This window comes from Pyxicephalus adspersus, chromosome 6 (assembly GCF_032062135.1).
Source record: "Pyxicephalus adspersus chromosome 6, UCB_Pads_2.0, whole genome shotgun sequence".
Classification (NCBI taxonomy): Eukaryota; Metazoa; Chordata; class Amphibia; order Anura; family Pyxicephalidae; genus Pyxicephalus; species Pyxicephalus adspersus.
Window position 1 is genome coordinate 27,991,765 of NC_092863.1, and position 22,267 is coordinate 28,014,031.

At 37.6% G+C, this 22,267-nt stretch overlaps 1 protein-coding gene across 4 annotated transcripts in view; it reads left to right on the plus strand.

Moving 5' to 3' along the window:
* The window catches only part of LRRC2 (leucine rich repeat containing 2), a 165,527-nt gene that overhangs the window by 130,611 nt on the left and 12,649 nt on the right, over window positions 1–22,267 (plus strand). For all 4 annotated transcript variants that reach the window (XM_072415013.1, XM_072415014.1, XM_072415015.1 and 1 more), the window contains 2 exons: window positions 17,698–17,843; window positions 19,636–19,788. In XM_072415013.1, coding sequence (XP_072271114.1) covers window positions 17,698–17,843; window positions 19,636–19,788 — 299 coding nt within the window. The remainder of the gene's footprint in view (window positions 1–17,697; window positions 17,844–19,635; window positions 19,789–22,267) is intronic.

A 22,267-nucleotide genomic window follows, 5' to 3' on the forward strand; every position in this document is an offset into this window, starting at 1 on the left:
ATATACATATCTATTTACATATTCATAAACAATCTTCAGGTGCAACAGGCATTATGGTTCAAAAACTGTTTATATTGATTGGTTCTTGTTCTGTTCCTGATTCTTGGACTTGTTACATGTAAGTGACATGAAAAGATAATTAAAATACAAATTTTTGAGTGTGAAAAAAAACAGTAGCATATTTTATGAGCCAACCAAGAGAGATGAGTTCTAAGTTGTGCTGCTACCTACCTTAATGTCCAATAACAGAATAAGGTAAGTCCAGGACAACCTGGGCTAGAGGAAGTGAGTTTAAATTATTCAAAAATCAGACTGAGGACATTTAGCAGGTGGAAAAACGTAATGTTAGAAATCTCTAAATGAGTGTTTCTCCCCCAGGGTTTCTCCAGAGGTTGCAAAGGGTTCCTTGCAATGACCAATTTTTGTCTTCAGGTCTGTTTCAAAGACAAGTTTTTTACAATTGTTTAAGCACTATCCTCTTAATGAATTTGATATTTACTCAAAATTCTCTCCAATGTCAGTGTTCTGATTTACCACAACAATATATGTTGGATAAATTATAAAGGGCATTGACATATCCTAAAATAATTTTGAACAAAAATAAATAATTATGTATTTACATATTTGCATAAGAATTAATTAAAAGTAAAAATAAAGTTACAATATCTTAAAATAAATAATACATATACATATACAATGGAAGGAACAAGTCCACCCTAAATTTATAATAAATTCACAGCTGACACACAGTTCACCTCTGAGTACATGTTGGAGCAGTAATTAATGGAGCGTGTGGCTTTTTCCTTCTTTTCCTTGTCTGTACACTATGGGCAACTAAGAAAATCTGTGAGTTAGAGCATCGGACTGAATATCTAAAGTGAAAATGTTTAGAACAATGTAATCTCAAAATTATTACAATTTAAACCATCATCATAAAACACAGGCTCAAGATTCTATAATTTGGCCCTGGAACCCAGATAGGTAGTCCTGTGACATCATACATCAGGCTCCAGTAGGTTCGCTTTAGTTTTGCAAGAGATAGTGTTATTATGGCCACATTACCATGTAGGGTCTGGGTACTGGACACCTTCCTGTCCACAATGACATTAGTCTTCCTTTACTTACATCATAGTTTACAATTCACATAAAATATTAGAGAATTAAAATAAACAGCAGAATACTACACCATGTTAGCCACTGATCAGAAAAATTGTGAAGATAAAAGTAATGCAACCTATTATATTACTTTATTGTATATTTTCCACAGTTACATATAATAAAATCATTTTTTTAAACACATTATTTTTTATGCTAGGAATATTTTCAACTGACATCTTGAATGCTGCTAATAAAAAATGTTGTTTACAAAGAAACCACATCGTCTCCAGTACAGTACACCCATAACTTGATATCTTTAGGGTACACCTAATTTACTTTATCCTCTAAATATGTAGCTGGGTTCCAAGGCTGACTTCACACTAAAGGTCATATCTATATAAAATAATATATTATACTGACAGCAGTTCCAATAAAATAATGAGGATCCTAATTACTGCATACTGCATTTTGTTGATATACAAAGAAGACTTATTTAATATGTCCAGTATTATTGCTCATCATCTTTCTGCTGTTTTCAAGCTGTTCTTTTAAATCTTTGTGCTTCACTGTGCGTGTCAGCCTAGATCTACAGTATCTCATTCCATCTGTCTTCCAAAGTTCAGAATGTTGGAAGGCTGCTTTTTTGCAGAACTTTTGCCAAATTAGAATCTGATCTTAACAGGTGGTTGCACAGTAATAAACTTAAGAGCAAGCTATGAAGCTCCCTGAAAGGAGGCCATTAACATAAGTGTGCTTCTTATAATAGGACAAACCCGTATTGAGTTTGTACTGATTAAAAGAATGTTCTTTATCATGCCATGTAGTATATGCATTGACGTGGAATTGGAGCTCTCAAAGAAGAAACATAATGTGGCATTATACCATTAGACTCTGTAATCTCCCTACTGCCAAGAATCGAGTCGGCTAGTTTTTATCCTATCTGCTCTAAGCTAAGATCCTACATATATATATTTTCCTCCTTTGTGTCATCAACTTTGGACAGCAGTGACATTACAACTTCCAATATCAGACTGTTAGGAGACACATATCTGGTCTGCAATCTGTGTCATAAACCAACGCAGCTCAGCACGTCCTGTTTACTCCTTCAGATTGCATTGTTTGCAGCACAAAGGAGATCAAGCATTTAGCTGTCAGTCATCTGATCTGCAGCCTGCAGCATCCCCAGTTTCCCTTCAGCATCCTCTGCAAATAAATTTAGACAGTATGTAGCTAAAGGGGATTTCAGAGTTTGTACTGCAGCCAATATGTGCAGGATTTTTTGGCTATGATCTTGCCCTGCCATTGGCTACTGGTCCTTTTTAGCTTCTCAGCTCCAAGACTAATTGCTTATTGTAAAGTTTAGACTGTCTAACCTGTTAGTGGTGTGATTATCTGTTACTGACCCGTGTATTACCCTAGAAAGTTTTGCATATGACCCCTGGCTCTGTTTCCTGGACATGCTTCTGCCAGACTCTCCTGTACTGAATTCTCTGGGGATCACATTGGTTACTGAACCTGGAATGTCTGAATTTCAATTGATTACCCTGTCCTGCTCTATGGACTCCTGGTTCTTCATCAGGGGAGGCACATCTAGGCTCCCGAGGGTGAGAAATGCAGAGTTAGATTTGGGATTGGCATCTGGTGAGCACTTGCTCTGGACCAAGGTCAGTGACCCTGTCCTACTGCTGATCCATCATTATTCCAGGGAGAAAATGACTTTCCACACACGGTTGTAAGACCTTGGTCCACAACCAATGCTCACTAGATGCCAATTATTTGTGTAGGGTGACACTAAACATACAAAAGCTAAAGAGAAACGTTTTTATTGCAGCTAGTTTATATAGGTCACATTGGATCCCTGTCACATTTGTGGTTGATGACTTTAGATGATGATTTTAGCTGGTCCCAAATGCATACCAATGGCTGATTAACACTTAGGTTTGACAAACCTCCAGAAGTAAAAAACAAAAAAAATCCTGTCAAAAGTAATTTGTCGCTTACAGGAACTGCACTGCAACCCACCACAAACACAAGCACTTAATTGTTCCAAACTGCTCCGGTTAGGTTGAATGGAAGTGATTAAGTTCGCAGTACTATGCTGTGGTCGATTACAAGTCTGAAATTGGCCTTATTGTGGCCAAAGGATCACATGTAGTTTTGAGATCTGCTAAAAATAAAACATTTACTCAAACATCAGATTTTATTTTAAATACTGCAAGCATAATTGCTTGAAATCCTTTTTATGTAAACTATCCAAAATCTCCAACATAGCAAAACTTACTTAATTTCAATCCATTCCCTGTGAGCAAGCAGCCATATATTGATATTAAATTTAGCCTGAGCATCTAGGCTGCAATGACCTTGAAACAAAAAGGCTACAAGCAGCAATGCTAGTAACACCCGATTTGAACAGAGGTTCTGCAGTTAATGTAATAATAATAACCATTTTCTATATTGTTCATTTATTTTGGTACCTTTATTTCCAAATGAAACATTTCTAAGTATACTTTATGCCTTTGAGCTTGGTGATCATTGTTGACTTTATGTAACCATACGTCCTCTGTTAAATTATTTTTCTATTTATGCAAAATGCTTTTCAAATGTCAACATGAAATTTTGAAACTTTTCTTTTTTCCGTTACTGTTCTATTGTTTTTTTTAGATAGCATATGCATATATTAATGCATGACCTGTCAATAAAAACTGGAGGAAGATCTGTTTTTGCAAACTAGATGTTCCAGGTATTTTGATGCATTTGATTAGATAACGATTATGTGAGCGCTATTGGGAATATCTTATTTTTTATTTGTTTCAGTGTGTGCAGAATTGGCATTCATAGTAAGACCATTTATATTCTGATGGAAATAAGGGCCCGAGCTGTAATTCATTCCAACAGATTAGCCACAGACCAATTTGCAATCCTTAGTTTTTCAATAAATTAATAGTCCTGTGAATAAGCAGTGCACATTTAAAAAAAAATATACAAAATTGGATGGTTTCATGAGTAACTATGCCATAGGTTTTGCCAAAATGTTGTCAATGCAACAACAGCTGCTTGGTAAAATGGAGTCATTTTTAATTCCTACCATTAGCAAGAGAATGATGTAAGTAGAAAGGACAGGTGAAAGGGCTTCTGGTGCCAAAGAAAGAACACAACAATGAAGGATTAGCAGTGACAGACAACTCATAAATATTAAAATATATATATAAAAGAAAGACAAGGACAAAATAACATCTACAGGAACAAGATAAGGAAAATAACAAAGCAATGCCTATCTCTTCCAAATGATTTTGATAAAAAAATCGTTTTTCTTCCCAGACTAATATGAAAAGAAAGAACTATGTACCAGTTTCATACTGCATGCCAGCTTGAAGATAATAATTTGGTGGTATATTATGTACCTTTTTTTTAGCATGCTTGGATTATAATCAAATTAAAATCAAGAGAGACCCATTTTTTATTTTAATAAAATGTAATAAGTTTTGAAGTTGTAACAGAGTATAAATAAACATAAACACGTATTACACTATACAAAACAGAACATTATGCTATCTCATTATTTTACAAGAGAGAAGATGGCTGCAACGAAATAGGTACAATAATATTGGCCATATCTTTGGGAAAAAAAAAAGAAGAATGGGTGAAATAGAGATCGCTTTTATGTAGAGAAAAAGAAAAAAGGATTAAGACCTTTAACTGATAGATTGGTCGCTCCATATTGAAAAATTATATAAAATTATATAGAATCTATAGTAGTTGCTGAAACTACTTCCTGAGGGAGCCGATTCCACATTTTCACAGACCTTACAGTGAAGATTCCCTTCCTTATCCAGAGCTTAAACTTCTTTTCCTCCAGACGCAAAGAGTGCCCTCTTGTTCTTTGTAATGATCGCATGGTGAATAATGGGGAAGAGAGTTCTCTTTATATATTTATACAGGGTGATCATTTCCCCCCTTAAACGTATCTTCTCAAGGGAGAATAGATTCAGTTCAGCTAATCTCCCCTAGCTGAGCTCCTCCATTCCTTTTATTAATTTAGTTGCCCTTCTCTACACTCTATCCAATGTGACAATGTCCTTTTTCTGAACTGGTTTCCAAATTGGACTGCATTTTCCAGATGTGGTCTGACCAATGCTTTGTACAGGGGCAGGATAATGTTTCCATCTCTGCAGTCTATTCCTCTTTTAATACAAGAAAGTACTTTACTAGCTTTAGATATTGCAGCTTGGCATTGTATGCTGTTATTAAGTCTATGATCTACCAGAACCCCCAGATCCTTTTCCATTTTTGACTCCCCCTAAATGTATTCCCCCTAGACAGTAGCCCTAGACTTGGCTGCCCTATCAAACAGTACATCCAGGTCTGCCTGTAGAATATAGACATCCTGTATGGACTTAATTCCATTACATAGTTTAGTGTAATCTGCAAACACAGAAATGGTACTTTTAATCCCAAACTCTATATCTTTTATGAAGATGTTAAACAGTAAAGGTCCCAACACTGAACCCTGGGGTACACCACTAATAACCTTAGATCATTCAGAGTACGGGGTACAGTGTCATATGCTTTAGCAAAATCCAAGTACACTATATTAACTGCTATTCCACTGTCTACCTGTTTACTTACTTCCTCATAAAAAGAGAGTAAATTTGTTTGACAACTTGTGTCTTTCTTGAAGCCATGCTGACTATCACTTATAATATTATTTTCTAGCAGAAACTCCTCTATGTGGCTCTTTATCAAACTCTCTAAGACCTTTCCAACTATGGACGTTAAACTAACGGGTCTGTAGTTACCTGAATAATGACTTTGCTCCCTTTTTGAAGATAGGAACCTCATTGCCCTTACGCCAATCCATCGGTACCTTGCCAGTAACTAAAGAGTCTCTAAAAAAAATAGGAATAACTGAGCTCAGCTCTTTGAGGACACGTGAATGTAATCCATCAGGTCCTGGTGCTTTGCCAACCTTATTTTTTCCCAGCTGTTTCTCAATCATATAAACTCTGAGCCATTGTGACTCATTTAAGGCTTCGCTATTGCTATTATGAATTTGGACTTGAGCTCTGACATTTTCCTTTGTGTAAACAGAGCTAAAGTGTTTTATAAATCTACCTTGTCTTTATCCCCAGTTACCAACCCAGTGACATCCTTTAAGTGGCCTACATGCTCAGATTTGATCTTTTTGCTATTAATATATTTGAAAAGTTTTGGGGGGGTGCCTTACTTTCCTTTGCAATCTCTCTTTCATTTTGAAGTTTTGCACATTTTATCTCCTTTTCACATCTTTTGTTATATTCTTTAAAGGTTTCAAAAGATGAAGGTGATCCTTCATTTTTATATTTTTGGAATGCCCTTTTCTTTTTCCTCATGCCTTTTTTAACATCAAGCCATGTAAGCCACAAAGGCTTTAATTTTAGCCTCTTAAACTACCCAATGAAATATATATTTTTAGTGTGCTTTTGTAGAACAGACTTGAAACATTCCCATCTCTGTTCTGTGTTCTTTGAGGACAATATTGTCTCCCAGTCCATGTCACAGAGAGCCGCCCTTATTAATGGAATTTAATTTCCTGTTTTTGCTTCCTGTTTACAGCTTACATTAAATGAAATAATATTATGGTAACTTCTACCCAGATTCTCTTTTATTTGCATATTTCTTATAAGCTCTGCATTGTTAGAAAGAACTAGGTCCAGCAGAGTATCATTTCTAGTTGGGGCTTCTATAATCTGTACATAAAATTATCTTGTAATAAATTCACAAATTTTCTCCCTTTTGCAGTTCTTGTAGTGCCATTACTCCAGTCAATGTCAGGGTAGTTGAATTCTCCCATAATTAAAACTCTTCCACTTTTTGCTGCTTTTTCTGTCTGTGCTAGTAGTTGATTTTCTATTTCTTCCTTGGCACTGGGGGGCCTATAGCAGACTCCAATCATTAATTGTGTGTTATTCAACCTCACATTCAACACTACCCATAATGCCTCAACCTCATTGCTTGTTCCCTCCGCAATTTCTTCTTTCACATTCACTTTTAGATCATTTCTCACATACAGACAGAGCTCACAAAATTCAGAGCTTAGTTTAATAAGCTCAAACAGAGCTTATATTATATTATTTATATTATATTATTTGATTCTTGCAGGACCAAACCAAATGTTATTGCTGAGCAGCAACGGTGATTGCAACTCATAGTTAGGAACTAGTTTGTTTTATATCCTACTACACACCAAAGTCCACATATATAGAAATTGAGCTTACCCCTGCCAGTAGTATATACTATGTACTTAGTTAAATTGTGAATATAGATTGGAGTCATTTCGCTTTGCATCAATATACACATTTAGGACCACAAATTTAGAAACCAAGCCTATATTTTCCAATGGCACAGAAGAAGATATATAAACTGATTTTCTGTGAAAAGTTTATAGAGAAAACTATGATCTAATATACCTGTAAAAATGCATTATCTTCGAGGCCAGAAAAAAGGTGGCAATCCTAGATATAAAATGAATGGACCGGAACAAAAGAAAACTCATCAAAAAGCAGTCTGGGAAAAATACCTTATTTAATCATCATAGAAAATATGTGGCTTGGGAAATAATACAGATTGCTAGTCCATAGTACAAAATAATAGGGTATATTATCCAAAATTAGTTGACCTATACACTTGAGGAGAGCATTAATATTTTCAACAATTAAATATTAAAAGTCAAAAAGGCCAAAAAATGTTATACATTATATACTATATTATCCTGTATGCACAAGTATGCACAAGGTTATGTATACATAAAAAACAAGTCTAGACGTGTTGAAAATAATTTTACATTACAGGTAAATAGATCTCTTTTAGGGTAACATAGAATCTATGAACATTGTTAGGACGGCTACCAATATTCAGTATATCCAACAATTTCTGTAGTTTGAACCTCTAGGCAGTTCATATCTGTGGTCAATGGGTTTCTGTAATATGTATAATTTTATCTAACATACAGAAATGGTATGAAGCACAGACTTATGGGTGTCAATAATAGCCTTTGAAATCCAAATTACAGTTTGTATGCCATAAAGCATGGTAGACCCATAGGACTTTGCAGTTCACAGTCTCTCTATAGTAAAAATGGTCTTTGCTGCCTAATGTGGGGGCTGTGTGAAAATGTACAGATAAAAGGTCAATACATTTTTTCCAGTTTGTTTATTGGTTTGTAATTCATGTTAAATAGTTTATTTATTCAGCTTTAAAATCCCCCAGTTAAGGGTCACACTGGAAGACTAGTAAATCTGTATGGATTTGCTCATTACTGCCTATAGAACAAATTTGTCAAGCTGAATACAGAACATGGGTTTCTATTATTTTAGCTACATCGTATATATCTCCAATGTGTACCTAATAACCTGCTGTGGCATAAATATTGTCTGCTGTATGACAAGCTGTGATGCATACACTAAACAAAAGTGCAATGTACATGAAAAGAAACTCTGATGGGCAGTTAATGGATATGCTATTAGGTAACAAAGAAGTGTATAGTGATTTTATGGATTTTTCATACTTTTCCATTTCTCCTTCTAAATAAATATTACCCAATAATCTTTAATTGTATTTTTAACCAATCTATCTTTAACATTTCATGGGAAATTGCCCAGAGGGGAGATTTTTGTTGAATTTCAGAAAGCCATCTGGGATGTGAGCAGGAATAATGAAGTATGTATCAGCACATAAACCAATATGTTATTGTTTGGTGTTTGCAAACATAAAACAGTTAGAACCGACAGGGGAAATCTTTATGTGCCACTGGCAGAATGCCGTATCCCAGCAGAATAACTGCAATTCTCTCAGCAACTTTATACTACATCAAACTATATTTATAAAATGCAAAATCAGGGCATCTGATGCTGTGAAATGCATCTGTTCATCAAATTATAACAAGCAAGAGTAAATGGTAAGGGACAATCTCTCTACACATTTAAGAAATAAGATATGTAAGGTCATGGTACTTTACAGCAAAAGCAATACAGCCATACTATATGTTGGTGCTATATAAATACCAGCTAATAATAATTATTCTTGCATGGCTTAAAGTAACTTGTCCCTTTTGGGATCCGTGCAATGTTTTGTTGCAGCCACGTGCAAAAAATGGTTACCAACCTCCCTATTCACCTCAGTGGGAGAGGTTAGGATCACCGTTGATCCTGCAGCAGAATGTTGCCCTAAATGCACCTTTTACAGGGCTCCATCAGGGGTGATTTCGTACCTATAGTATCAACAGAGTTGACCTTTCAAGAATGTTACCGTGAATGAGTTCCCAAAATACACCAACGGTATAATAAAGTATAAACATAAAAAAAAACTACCTTTCCAATAGAAAGGCCCCCGGGGCTACAGTCTATTTGATTTTGTTAAGGTTTACTCCTGTTCTGCAAAACACTTACTGGGCTTGTGAATCAACCTCTAGGGTTTGATAAAGAGATTAACCCCTTTGACAGTAAACCCGAGTGTGGCTCAGGGTTAAATTTCATTACAAATAGCGGTAACCCCAAGCCACACTCGGGGTGGAATTCAGGGCTTACCTGGTCCCCACAAGCCTGCGGTGTCCTCCAGCGATGCCGGCCATCTGTGTACCCTTGGCGATGCCCAGGCGGCATCGGCATTCCCTTGGCCTTGCATCGCTGGCATGTAAATGTTGGGGATGCGAGGCCATGGGACGCAGATGCTGGGCGGGCATGCGACGTGAGTACATGTGGGCCGCGTGCGCTGGGGGGTGGGACAGGGGAGAAATGTAAGATAAAAAGTATTTTTAAATGTCAAATGTACTAAAATACTAAAATAATCATACTGCCAGGGAGGTTAGGAGGCACTGATATCGCTAGAAGGTTACACCTTCAGTGAACTATCTGATTTGTGGTGGGCCCAAGAGATGTTACTAAGCAGTCCATAAGGTCCATTACTAAGCATACAGAATCCTGGTATTTTTTCTCTTACTTACAATTTTGCTATAACACTGTTCTAATAGAGACAAAAACAAAACCATAATTTTGGTGTGGAAGAGTTAGAATGGCTACCAATGTTTTCATTGCATCTTTCCCTTCATGTCCCAGAAACATCTGCACTTGCCATGACTTGTATGGGTATTACAGGAAGTGAAAGGACACAGAAATAAATATCTATCCAACAAAAAGTGTATAGTAAAGAGAAATCAAGCAATCTTTGGTGAAAAAGGATGGAAATGTATGCTTACCTACAAAATAGCATCTGTCAAATCTTAATTATTTACTTGTATTTATAATGCTCTGAGATATTACACAGCAATTTAGAAAGTCTATAGTCATGTCACTAACTGTTCTTCAAAGGGACTCACAATCTAATACCTGCCATAGTCATATGTCGGTAACACAATCTAAGCCCAGTTTTTGAAAAAAAGCCAATGAACTTAACTAACTTTGAGAAATGGGAGAAAACCGGAGTGCCCAAAGGAAACCCACACAAACATGGGGAGAACAGGCAAACTATATGTAGATAGTGTCCTTGGTGGGGTAGGAACCTGGTACTCTAGGGTGGCAAAGGCCAAACCACTTAAGTCACTGTGCCTCCCTGTTAACGATTTTTGTAGAATGGACAAAGACAACATATTATCTGGGTGTCTAACTTGCCAATTAGCCTAATAATTAGCTGCAATTTTGGAAACCAGGTTATCCAAATCTTAATGGTATGCCATGTGGTGCAATACCAGGCAATACAGAAAACATAATAGTTATTGGGACTGGAGCCCAGCTATTCCAAAGTCATGGAACTTGTTTTAGTTTTTCTTTCTACTAAGACTGGCCAGATTACTAGAAGGGTTTGACTTGATTGTAGACCTTTTTGAGACCATTTTTGCATATAGAATGTCATTATAAGTGCAACTATTACACTACTTTTGGGTTCCGCGGTGCTTCCTGCTGAACGATCCTGCGGCAGCCTGCTCCTGTCTGCCCCACTGAGCTGTCGTGCTCAGCACTTTTCTCTTTCTTACTGCCTGACAGAGTATTCAGCCTCCCAGTCATGCACATACTGACACAGCAGTAATGGTGGTTAATGCTGTTACTTTGAACCAGCTCTTTAGCATTTGCGACTCTCCCTAGGAAGTTCCTAGCTTGTAGCTTGTCCTGACCTTCTGCCTGATCACTTACACCCGCTTGTCTGCCGCCTGCTCCGACTTTCTGCCTGACCCCTAATGCTGCCTTGCCTGCCACCTGCCATGACCCTCTACCTGCTGGACCCTCTGCCTTCCACCTGTCGGTCAGACCCGTACCTCCTTGGCTTTGCTTTTTTAGAAAGGAATCTTCTCATATATGGCTACTTTATGCCTAATAATATAACAAGGGAAATCAGCATCACCATTCTATCTAATGAAATAATGCAACATTTCTACAATGTGACTAAACTGTCCTGCAGATGTTTTCTGCAATGTTACTGCAGAAAATCAATGACAGAGCTTGGTCATTAAATCTATCTGAATATATACACATTCATAGCAGCAAAATATGTTTTACATACACCTATGTGTTTGCACATATATTTAGGCATTTGATCTGATGAGAAGGTAATATCATGCAGTGATATTTATACTTTATGAATATTTTAAAGTTATGAATGGTGCTTAAAATGTGCAGAGCATACCAGGTAATGTTTACAGCAGATGAATTAGCCCTTTTTTCACACTGTGTACTATAAAAGGTGTGCATAATGGATCTAATACTTTGGGTGTAGTTTTCTTTTTTTCATATATTGACAATCAGACCTTTGGTTTTGTTTGATGCTGTGCAGTCAAGCTTCCCATGCTGAAACTATAAGCAACAAATCTTATCAGCAAATCCTTTTCAATGGCACAAAATAGAGCTGAGCAGAAATGAAAATACACCCATTAATCAAACACCTAGTTCAATTCAGGGGCGTAGTGCCCTTTACTTTCAACGGAAACTAAACTGTCAAAAGAAAAAGGAAGCCAGTGGTGCTTTTTAATGGCAAAGTTATAGTTCTAAAATTATTAAGATAAGAAGCAATTTGAGAGCCTAGCAACTAAAGATGACAATAATGATTAAGTATAATAGTTGGAGCTGCTGTGAAAGGCGTAAAACACAGCATTCTAAATGGAACTTAAATAAAGGCATTGTTCTGCTGTGTACAAAGTCAGGTAAAGGAAAGGTAGAAAAAAGAGCAGAATGAATTGGAAAAGATAAAAATAGGATGACTGACATTGTTCAAACCTGGCTTTAAAAACATCTTCATAGGGTAGGTAATATTCACAGCTCACCCTCATTGCCAACCACTGTTTCTTAAGGGGGACTTTTCAGTACGTTCAATATTGTTCCTGATATCTAGCAATTAACAACAGGATCATTTTTCAGTTCCACCTTTTATCATCAAAAGCAATTCTTAAACTCCAGTCCAGTGATTTTGTCCAGCCTGAAATTATGTTAGCATCATTTCAGACATGTGGTAAACTGCAGCATTCTGCTGCAGATTCAACCCTGGTCCCATTTTTTGCATGTGGCTGCTGCAGATCATGGTGTGGTTTTAGAAAACACAACACAAAATGCTTTTGATTGCATAGTGGCTTATAGAAGAACTGAATTGCAACCACAGTCACAACCGCCTGCAAGTGTGGTTGCAATGCGTCTGAGAGCAGCCAACCTCATTTTGCACTGCAAGCATAAAATGGCCTCTAGTCTGCTGCAAGCATGACTGCGGCAATGCAGAGGCCAGCATTAAGTACCCTCCCTTAATTTAACAATGAGATCATAAATCAAATAATGAGATCAGAAATCATAAATAACAGTAAATAACAATAAATAGCAATAAAACCACATTAAATACCTTTGCCTAATACAACCATATAAACATACCCTAAACAACCACCTTTTAAACCTTAGACCAATTTGAAAACTCCTCTGGTTACTTTTCATCCAAGGCCCACCAATTTACCCCCTTCTTTTGGGTCTGCACTACTGTGATATATATGCTCCCAGCCACAACCAACCAGCTCGTGAATGATACCAGCAGAACTCGCAGCCCTTTTAAACCAAAACATTTAATCCTTCTAAAAACAACATAATTGCAGAGACTCCCACTCTCATCCCCACTGAAACTTTAAACCAACCAAATTCCCTTGAGGTCCTCACCGCCACAGCGCCACAAGAGCAACCCCCTGCCCTTGTGCACTCTGCCACCCATGAACGGTACTCTGAATCCCCTCTTGCAATCCAAAACACCACAAATCCATCCCATCCCCCGACAAATGAACTCCATCCTTTTCCAGGTACGGCCCACAATCTACTTCCAATTTTTTATGCCGAATTACCTCACCCCTGTTACGGGCAACAAAACTCCCCACCATTTTGTTCAGTTTTATCCAAGCTTTAGTCCTGGCAACCACATCAGACCAAACTATTACAACACCTGGCAACATAGTGCACAAAAAATCCCATTTTATATCCTTGATTAATTCCCGCCCTGGACTCTTCCCTAAATCATTTACCCCTGCATGCACCACTACTACTCAACTCACATAACGCTGTACCTCTGCAAGCACCCTGCTCCATTGCATACCGGACACACTGATCCACCGAATCATGGTGTCTTAACGCAGAATACCCAATTGCGGACCATCTGGCCTTAACGCTGCTCGTCGGACCACTTGACACACTTAAGTGCCCAATGATCCACACTAGACACGGAGAACCACCTAGAATAAAGCAACGAAAACAAATTAAAAAAACAACCACCACCCCGTTGTACCAACAAAGCCCCCCAGAGCAGACTCAGCCTCTCTACACCTTTCTCACACCTTTAAACCAACAAATGTGACCGAACATACAAATTAAACCTTTGAGACTCCCAGCGACCATTTCACTTAATGATTTCATCCCCAAAACCAAACGTGCCGCCTCAGTAGCTGCCCCAATTCCCCATCTGCCCCAAAGGAATGAGACAAAAAATTACTCGCCTCAACCCCTTCCGCCCGTAAACGTTTACGAAAAATGGCCAAAAACTGATACCTAGACAGAACCGAACCATCCTCATGTATCAAGAAAGGCCTCCGCCCCCTGGCCTAACTGCCAGGAAGTCCCCAACAGTCGCTACTGGACAAACCAAACCACTCCCCACCCCTTCCAACACAATTAACACCTCTTTACCCACCTGATCCATCTTGGACATTGCTAACCAAACCCAGCAGAAGCAAATCCTTTTTTTCATCAGCTCCTTACCCCACAGCTCCACCGCCACCACAATGGGAAACAACTCCAAAGCCGCCAAATTTGACACTAAACCCACCTCTTTCCAAGTCATCTCCCCGCACCACCTATAAACGAACTGAATGTTTCAAATAAAGCGCAGGACAAGGAGCAACCCCCATTGGCAAACATTGGCCCTATTCTCACTAGCGTCATCCCTTTTTCCAACGAAATCCTGTCATCCTGCCATATCTAAAGCACCAGACTCCTCCATGCAGCCCTTCACACTTTGCACATTCATTTACACACTGCCAAATTTGCACTCCCCTTCATTAAAGTGCCAACACATGCCTTTTTTGCGGAAGGCCGAGGGCCCAAAAGTTGACAGACCTCCAGCCCCCCCCAGAAAGGGCTGCCTGCCCTGGCTCCTCACCGATGTCATCAGCTTCATCCAAAGTCCGATGTCTTTATGATCTCACCTGATGGAAGGTCGAAAAGCCTTTCACTGTCTAAACTGCTCGTCGTACCTTAGCCAAGCCACACCCCCGTACACCCTATGCACAATCCTAATAGCAGAACAGGGCAGAGCAATGCCCTGGTTCTTTCTCCCCAAGCACACTGGTAAATATTGAACGCCTGCAGTTAATTAGCAAACATTCCCAGAATTAGCCTGTGCCGACCTGCCTCCTCCTCTTTCCTCCACTCACCTGGCGTCCTATCCAAATCAAACCTCTCCAGTGGCAGCAGCGAAAAAATATCCACAATTTTTTCATCATCATCTTACCAGATTTGGTCCCGCGTCTCCTGCCGCAAGTGTGCTCCCAATGGACCTTCAAAGCACACATAAACTTCCCCTTTTGCTGCATCCCCCAAACCCCTGGCCACACTGCTCCCTGGCCCCCCCGGCTCTGGCCCTTGACCCCCTTTTCCCTCCCCTTCCCCCCTGGGAAAGCTCCTTGGAATCCAGACACCCCAATGCCACCCCCGACCCCCCTGACCCCTGGAACGACCTGTCCTTTCCTCTCCCCAACCACAGTAGGGCAGCTAAACCCTACTCCGACTACTTACCTCCCTTCAGACCATCCCTTTAACTTAACCCTTCCACTGCCTGTTCCTTATCTCCTCCCAGTCATGAAGGCCTTCCACTAGCTCTCACTGCATTCCCCCGCTCCAGGACTTTCTGGAGGAAGCATTTCTTCAACTGCTCTGTTGCACCAATCAAATTTGCCTTAGTTTGGTGTGACCAAGCTGCTCCAAAACTTTGTGCTAGTAATTTTTTTATAAACAGATCTATCTATTTTATTTGGTATTGCATTGGGTTAAAAGCTTTTATTATATAGCCATTCGTTTTTCAATACACAGTAAATATAAGCAACTTTTGACAGTAAGCTTATTGTCAGGCACAAGTTGTTACAATTTTTTATACACTAAAGGACCCTGACATCTATACCAGCAGTTTCACTGCTGTCAACATGACCAGTCATGCTTGGAAGGTCATTGGCAATGATCGAAATACAAAAATGAATATTTTAGTCTTTCAGCGGCAGTGCAAGCAGGTTGTATATTTGCAGAAAAAATGTCCACTGCAACTATTTCAACAGTATTACATTATAATAAAATTCCAGATAAACAACTAAATACATGGCAATATATTTTCAAATTTTTACAGATTTAATTACTAAAAGATCTGTCATTTGGATAGCTATGAACTTAGTAGAAAGTAAATTACTACTTACATCAACTACCTATTTAGGCTCTGACTTTTCTGCCAGGGGGGGGCCAGAGTATCCTCCAGAGGAAAAAAAAAGCCCACTGTGCTGAAACGCTTCTCCTCTTATTCTACCTACTGACACCAATGCTGTTTTCTTTTTCTTTTTTTGAGTATTGTTGTCATTGTTAATGCATGGGTTATTGTTGTATCCACACATAGTGATGTTAGGGATAAATATGGTGCCTAAATGTAGTAATGCTGAGGAATAATATAGAATCCACTGGGGGCAATGCTAGGGATTATTAATGTGTTCACTGAGAGCAATGCTGGTGGCACACCATTACTATGTGGACACTGACACCCTGGCCAATTACTGTATCCACTGACAACAGAGATTACTTTATTTCACACTTTCTCTTCAGTTTAACCCCTGCTTTTTTTTCTGAAAAATAATGCAAGGCAAATAATGTGCCAAGTTACTAGCTAAACATTGGAAAGTTTTACCACCATTTTTTATGCTCAATCCCTTTATGATGTTTCACCTAATCATTTTAAAATGTTGATCACTACACACGCTAATGATAGATCTGATTTTTGCATGTACTGGCCAGCAGTGTAAAAGACAGTTTTAACACATTTCTCCCTAAAGGTTAGCCCAAAAAAACCATTAGTTCCCTATATGTAGTTTGCATTTAGAAAAGCATATGTAATAAAATTCTTCCATTTGAACAGTGTTTTGTTATATGTTAGAAGTCTGAGACAACCTTTTGTGAAATTTGTGTCTGCAACATATATATAATCTTTACAGATTTAGACTACAAACACACGTCAGATTTCTGTCACTGGAAACTAGCTTTCATAATTGTTTCCAGTGACACCAGAATGAATGAGCATTTAACTACTATGCTATGTAAAAGGGAGAGTGGGAAAAACCCATCTCCCTACAACATGACGGTTGTTCTCTTCTATTGTATTCACACTAGATTTTTGCTAAAAACAATTATGAAAGTTTATTTTGGGTGACAAATATCTATCATGTGTTCATAGTCTAAGAATAGGCTGAATCTGTAAACCTTGGCTATTTATCCATACCCCCTATAGAAAGTCATGCTAATATTGTGCAATATTGTGTAGTGCTTTATGAAAGGCTCTTTATCTCACTTTCTTTGTTGTGTCCCAGGCCTTCAAAATGACCCTGTTCAGTGGTCAAAAAGTTATAATGATGATTTACTGAAAAATTACAGAATTAAAGTTACAGATACAATTGCATTCTTGGTTTGGTCTAAAACACCCTCTGGCGTAGAATATTTAGGATGTTCCTATGTATATGCAGATTTACTCAAAAGCTGTCTTTGGACTGTGCTCTGCAAATTATTTTTGCATTTTGCCTAATCCAATAATTTTAATTAATTCAGTTAAACACAGACAAACAGATCTGAACACCTGTGTCCATATTATGATCACTAAAGTATTTATCCAGTAGTTTAAAGAATCATGGAGAGAAGAAAAAGAACTTCAACACAAAAGCCCTCACTCAAATAAAGTATGTAGCTGCAGGAAATTAGTTTAAAAAATTAACCTAAAAACAAACAAAGCTGATCCAAAAGTATTATAGGTATTCCGAGAAAAATAATATATAATATAATATCTCCATTGTCACAAATTCTTCTGTTTCATTTCCAGCTGAGCAATTTGAAAAAGGTCACTTATGTTGATGTGTCAGCAAACAAATTCTCTTCTGTTCCAATTTGTGTCTTACGGATGTCAAGTTTGCAGTGGTTGGACATCAGCAGTAATAACTTAAAAGATCTCCCTGAAGACATAGATAGGTAAATGCTGTTGTTGTGTTTTTGTTTTTAAACTTTTTACTGCAATTACCGAACTGTATAATTTTTGGTGGATGAAAACATATATCAATATAGTGAAATACCAAAATACATTCATGGATAGAGAAGTGAAGGTTTCAAATTATTTATGGTTATTTTTTTTCATAATGTGGTTTTATTTATTTAATGTATGCATACAAGCTGCTGCAAAACATCTGAGCTTGACATTTGCTGAGAAGCTCTTGCTCATTTTGCAGCAGCTTATTTACATTGATTTTGAAGTAGCACTGGCTGAATTCTCTATTTTCATAATTTGGTCAAGTCATTTGCATGGTGCTTCACAGGCTGGCCAAGGAAAAGCAGCTTTTTATTTAAAGAATGATAAATTGATAGATAGACAGATAAATGCATAGATAGATATGTAAGCGACTATGTAATTTATCTATATTCAGTTTTTTATTGTTTTTTTGCATAACAAACATGGGGAGAGATACAGAAAAAAGGGGGGAGGAAAGGGAGGGGGTAAGTACCAGTGAATATTGAATAAACCTAGGTAGAAATGCAGAATAGCCAAAAAAAAAGAAAAAAAAACTAATGCACATAGAAACAGTATTGAGACCATCATATTTCCCGTACATTCTTTACCTTTATATTCTATTTACTGATAACAAAGTGCACTGATCTAAGCCATGTTTAGTATACAGCTAAAAACATGAGGTTCATTATCCATGTTTCAAACACACTTAAAGAAGGATTCCCACGTCAAGGATAGCCCTTTGATATCTTTATAGGAACCCTATGATAGGTAGAAGCGGAGCACCTGGGAATCTTTATAATGAACCCATAAGGACTATATAATTTAATGTCATTACTTTTCCAGATCTGTCTGTTGCCAGCTATGATTTTCTAAACTTGACAAAAATTACAATGTACTTTCCTTTTAATTTCCCCAACTCTATTGTTACAAAAAAAAAGGTAAAAAAAGCTGACTTTTTGACAGTGCTTCAAATTTTGCTGAGTTTCTTAGCTGTAGCTGCTGAACAATATAAGTGTGTAGGGTACCTGGATCCTCATTGCACACTTGGGTTCCATTCACTGATCTTAAAGTAACCACTGTGTCTTGCGTAGGAGTGGAGCAGAGGCCAATCTATGTTAACTATGTACACATTTTATTTTTTTGTGTTTTAAAACAATCATCCATGATTGTCTTGGGTTATAGTTTAGTAAGGATTGTTGTATGGATTTAGTCTGTTTTGTTGGAGAGGTGCGGAAAGCACTAAGCTGTAGGGACATTGATAAACTTTACTGGAAGCATCACCTGGTATATGTTGTTAGTGATACAACCTCCTCAATGATATCTAGGGACACCTATACACACACTAGATAAAAATAGAGCTTCAGACTTCTAGTGGAATTTGGTATTTGCATACTAATATGTTCCAAGTTTGGAGGCTTATGCAGTTAGGGGGATATGTAGGCACTAGTGGTGGCCAGATAGTTCGAATCATCCATCCAACATTACCATAAATATCATTGACATGTGTAGCAGGCTGCCAGACAATGATAACTGTCATCAAAAAGTAGTCAGTTTGGCTGAGCCTTACTATACCTTTCATTGGTAAAGGACTATATTAAATCTAAGTTGAAATTTTTGTGTTCAGAGTACATTTGGATATCTGCACTTACATTCTGATGTGAGTATAATAATTATAGATGCATAGTATTTTTTTAAATGTTAGATTTTATGTGGGGAATTTAGGTATTGTAATCATGTTTACTGTTATTTTTTTTACAGATTAAAAGAGCTAGAGACATTACTACTACAGAAAAATTGCATTACCTATCTGCCATTTGAGCTGACCAACATCAGTAAATTGAAATTGCTGGTTGTCAGTGGTGAGAGCTTGGTTGAGATACCTTCTGCCCTCACTGAGAACCCTTCCCTGAAGTAAGTTGCAAATAGCATATAAATTGCAAAATGTGTTGACATTTGAAATTTATGTCCAGCTAAATATTTTTTACAGTTTTTGGTAAAGTGGGAGGGGTTAAAACTCACGTCACATCTGTTTTTCTATACATGGCTCCTAAAGATTTACCTTTTCAATATTCAATATTGTTAATCCAAATTTTTAATTCAGTTTGGCTAAACAGAACTCAAACCAAACTCAGGCAAACCACTATGCCCAAAAATAACCTGAAACCAAACTGAGGCTCACAGAATATGGAGACAACACCTTGTCTAAGACAACCAGTTATCTCAGAAACCAAACACTGTTTTGGACTACAGTGTATACAGTGCATGGATAATGTAACATGCAACACATGTTTATAGCAATCAAAAGTATACAACATATTGAACAGACTAAAGTGTGGTGTCCAGGTGTGTCCAATATACAGCACAGCATACTGAAAGCAGTGGTCAGCAAGGTAACATACAACATGAGGGTCATTAGGATCCCTCCTTGACCCTAAAGTATGGTGGTCAATAGCAATTTGATTTCCCTATTTTATCCAAAGTATACATGGTAGTCAATAGTAAAAAGAGCCCCCCCCCCAAAAAAAAAACAAAAAAAAAAAATATTGGTGTATTGTAACTTACCTTATAGAGATCTGCATCCATCCATGTGATGTGGTGATATTGGTGATATTACTGCCAAAAATATGCAGATACTGATAGGCAGGAGATCACCTTGCCTAACATTGATACAGAGGCTGAAAGAAATGGTCCACCACTGGGTGCTAAAACATGGCCCAGGCCTGCAGAAACTCATGGGTCATATGTTCAGGTCATATGGAAACCAGGCTATAACTAGTTTATCAATAGCTTACAGTACATTAGTATGGTGGTCAATGGAAATTACTTACATTGCTTCAGTGGAAATTACATAAATTGACCTAAGAGGTCTAAATTGCTCATGACTTAAGGAATCCCCAGCATTTTCTGGAGAAACTCCAGGAAACCCTGATTAAACAACACTGCTCTAGACAGTCATACATATTCTAGAGCAGCTGAGGGGCTTGATGTAGAATTGAGAATCATTTGTTTTTTTCTGGTGTTCTCATGACTTTTTTCACAGCAGTAGTACAAGTGAAAAAAAAGCTTTAATTGCTAGTTACAACAACTGAAGTGGCTGTTCCAGTACAAATGAAAGCTCCTCTAGTGCATTATGTAGTCAAGTTGTTTCAACACAGCCATAAACAGAATTTTTAAAGAAACATTCTTTAAAATAAACATGGTTAATAGGCTGCTCGTAAAGTAGGGGAAAAAAACTAGTTTTGTGAACAGGGTGAAATATCTAGCAAAGCCTTGCAATGTTGGCACAATGATAGAAGTAAACAGAAAGCATTATGAGAGGTTCAGCTATTGAAGAATAGGACTCTTTAGAGAACCTAAATTACCAATGGAAGGATGGTTGAATTATCTGAACTTTAACCTTTGCATATACTGTATATTGATACAAAAAAAGGCTGCATGAATAAATTATACATCTAAATAAGAATACAATAAAAGGGTAGCCTAATGCAAGTACACTATAAAAAAAGTTGTAGACAGAAAGTGGAGGAACCAACTACCAGAGTATCTCCCTTAGGTTTTGTACCAAAGGAAAAAGGATATCAGGGTATGTGCATGCTGTCTTTCAAATGAGCAGCGATCTAAACAAAACATGCACTTTTTACTATTAAGAATATTCTGAAATGACTCCAACAAAAAAGAGCTATCAGCAGATTGAGTTAACCTCAGCCTTTGGGGTCATAACAATCATCAATCATAAAGGTCTCTGTTGTTACACACCAATATTTGTTGGCTTATTTTATGCTTCTAGGCTTATTATTTTGTGTTTAAAAACTATATAGTTATGAGAGCACTCATATCTCAAATTAAAAAAAAAATAACTTTATCTGTTAGAGGATGAAATGTTGGAATAAAACATGTCTTTATTTTCTTAAGCAACCTATCCTACAATACCAAATCAATCTGGAAATAAGTTACATAGTTACATAGTAGGATAGGTTGAAAAAAGACATAAGTCCATCAAGTTCAACCACTAGAAAAATAAACATATCCCAGATAAAAACCCTATAAGACATAGTTGGTCCAGGGGAAGGCCAAAAAAAAAACCCTGGTACAATTTGCTTCAACAGGGGAAAAAAAAATCCTTCCTGATTCCATGAGGCAATCGGATGTTCCCTGGATCAACAGACTCTGTTATCTTTACATTAAATCCCTAAAACCCAGTTATATTCTGTGCTTCTAGAAAAGCATCCAGCTTTTCCCTAAAGCAATCTATAGTAGTTTCTGAAACTAATTTCTGAGGGAGCAGATTCCACATTTTCACAGACCTTACAGTCAAGAATCCCTTACTTATCCGGAGCTTAAACTTCTTTTTCTCCAGACGCAAAGAGTGCCCTCCTGTTCTTTGTAATGA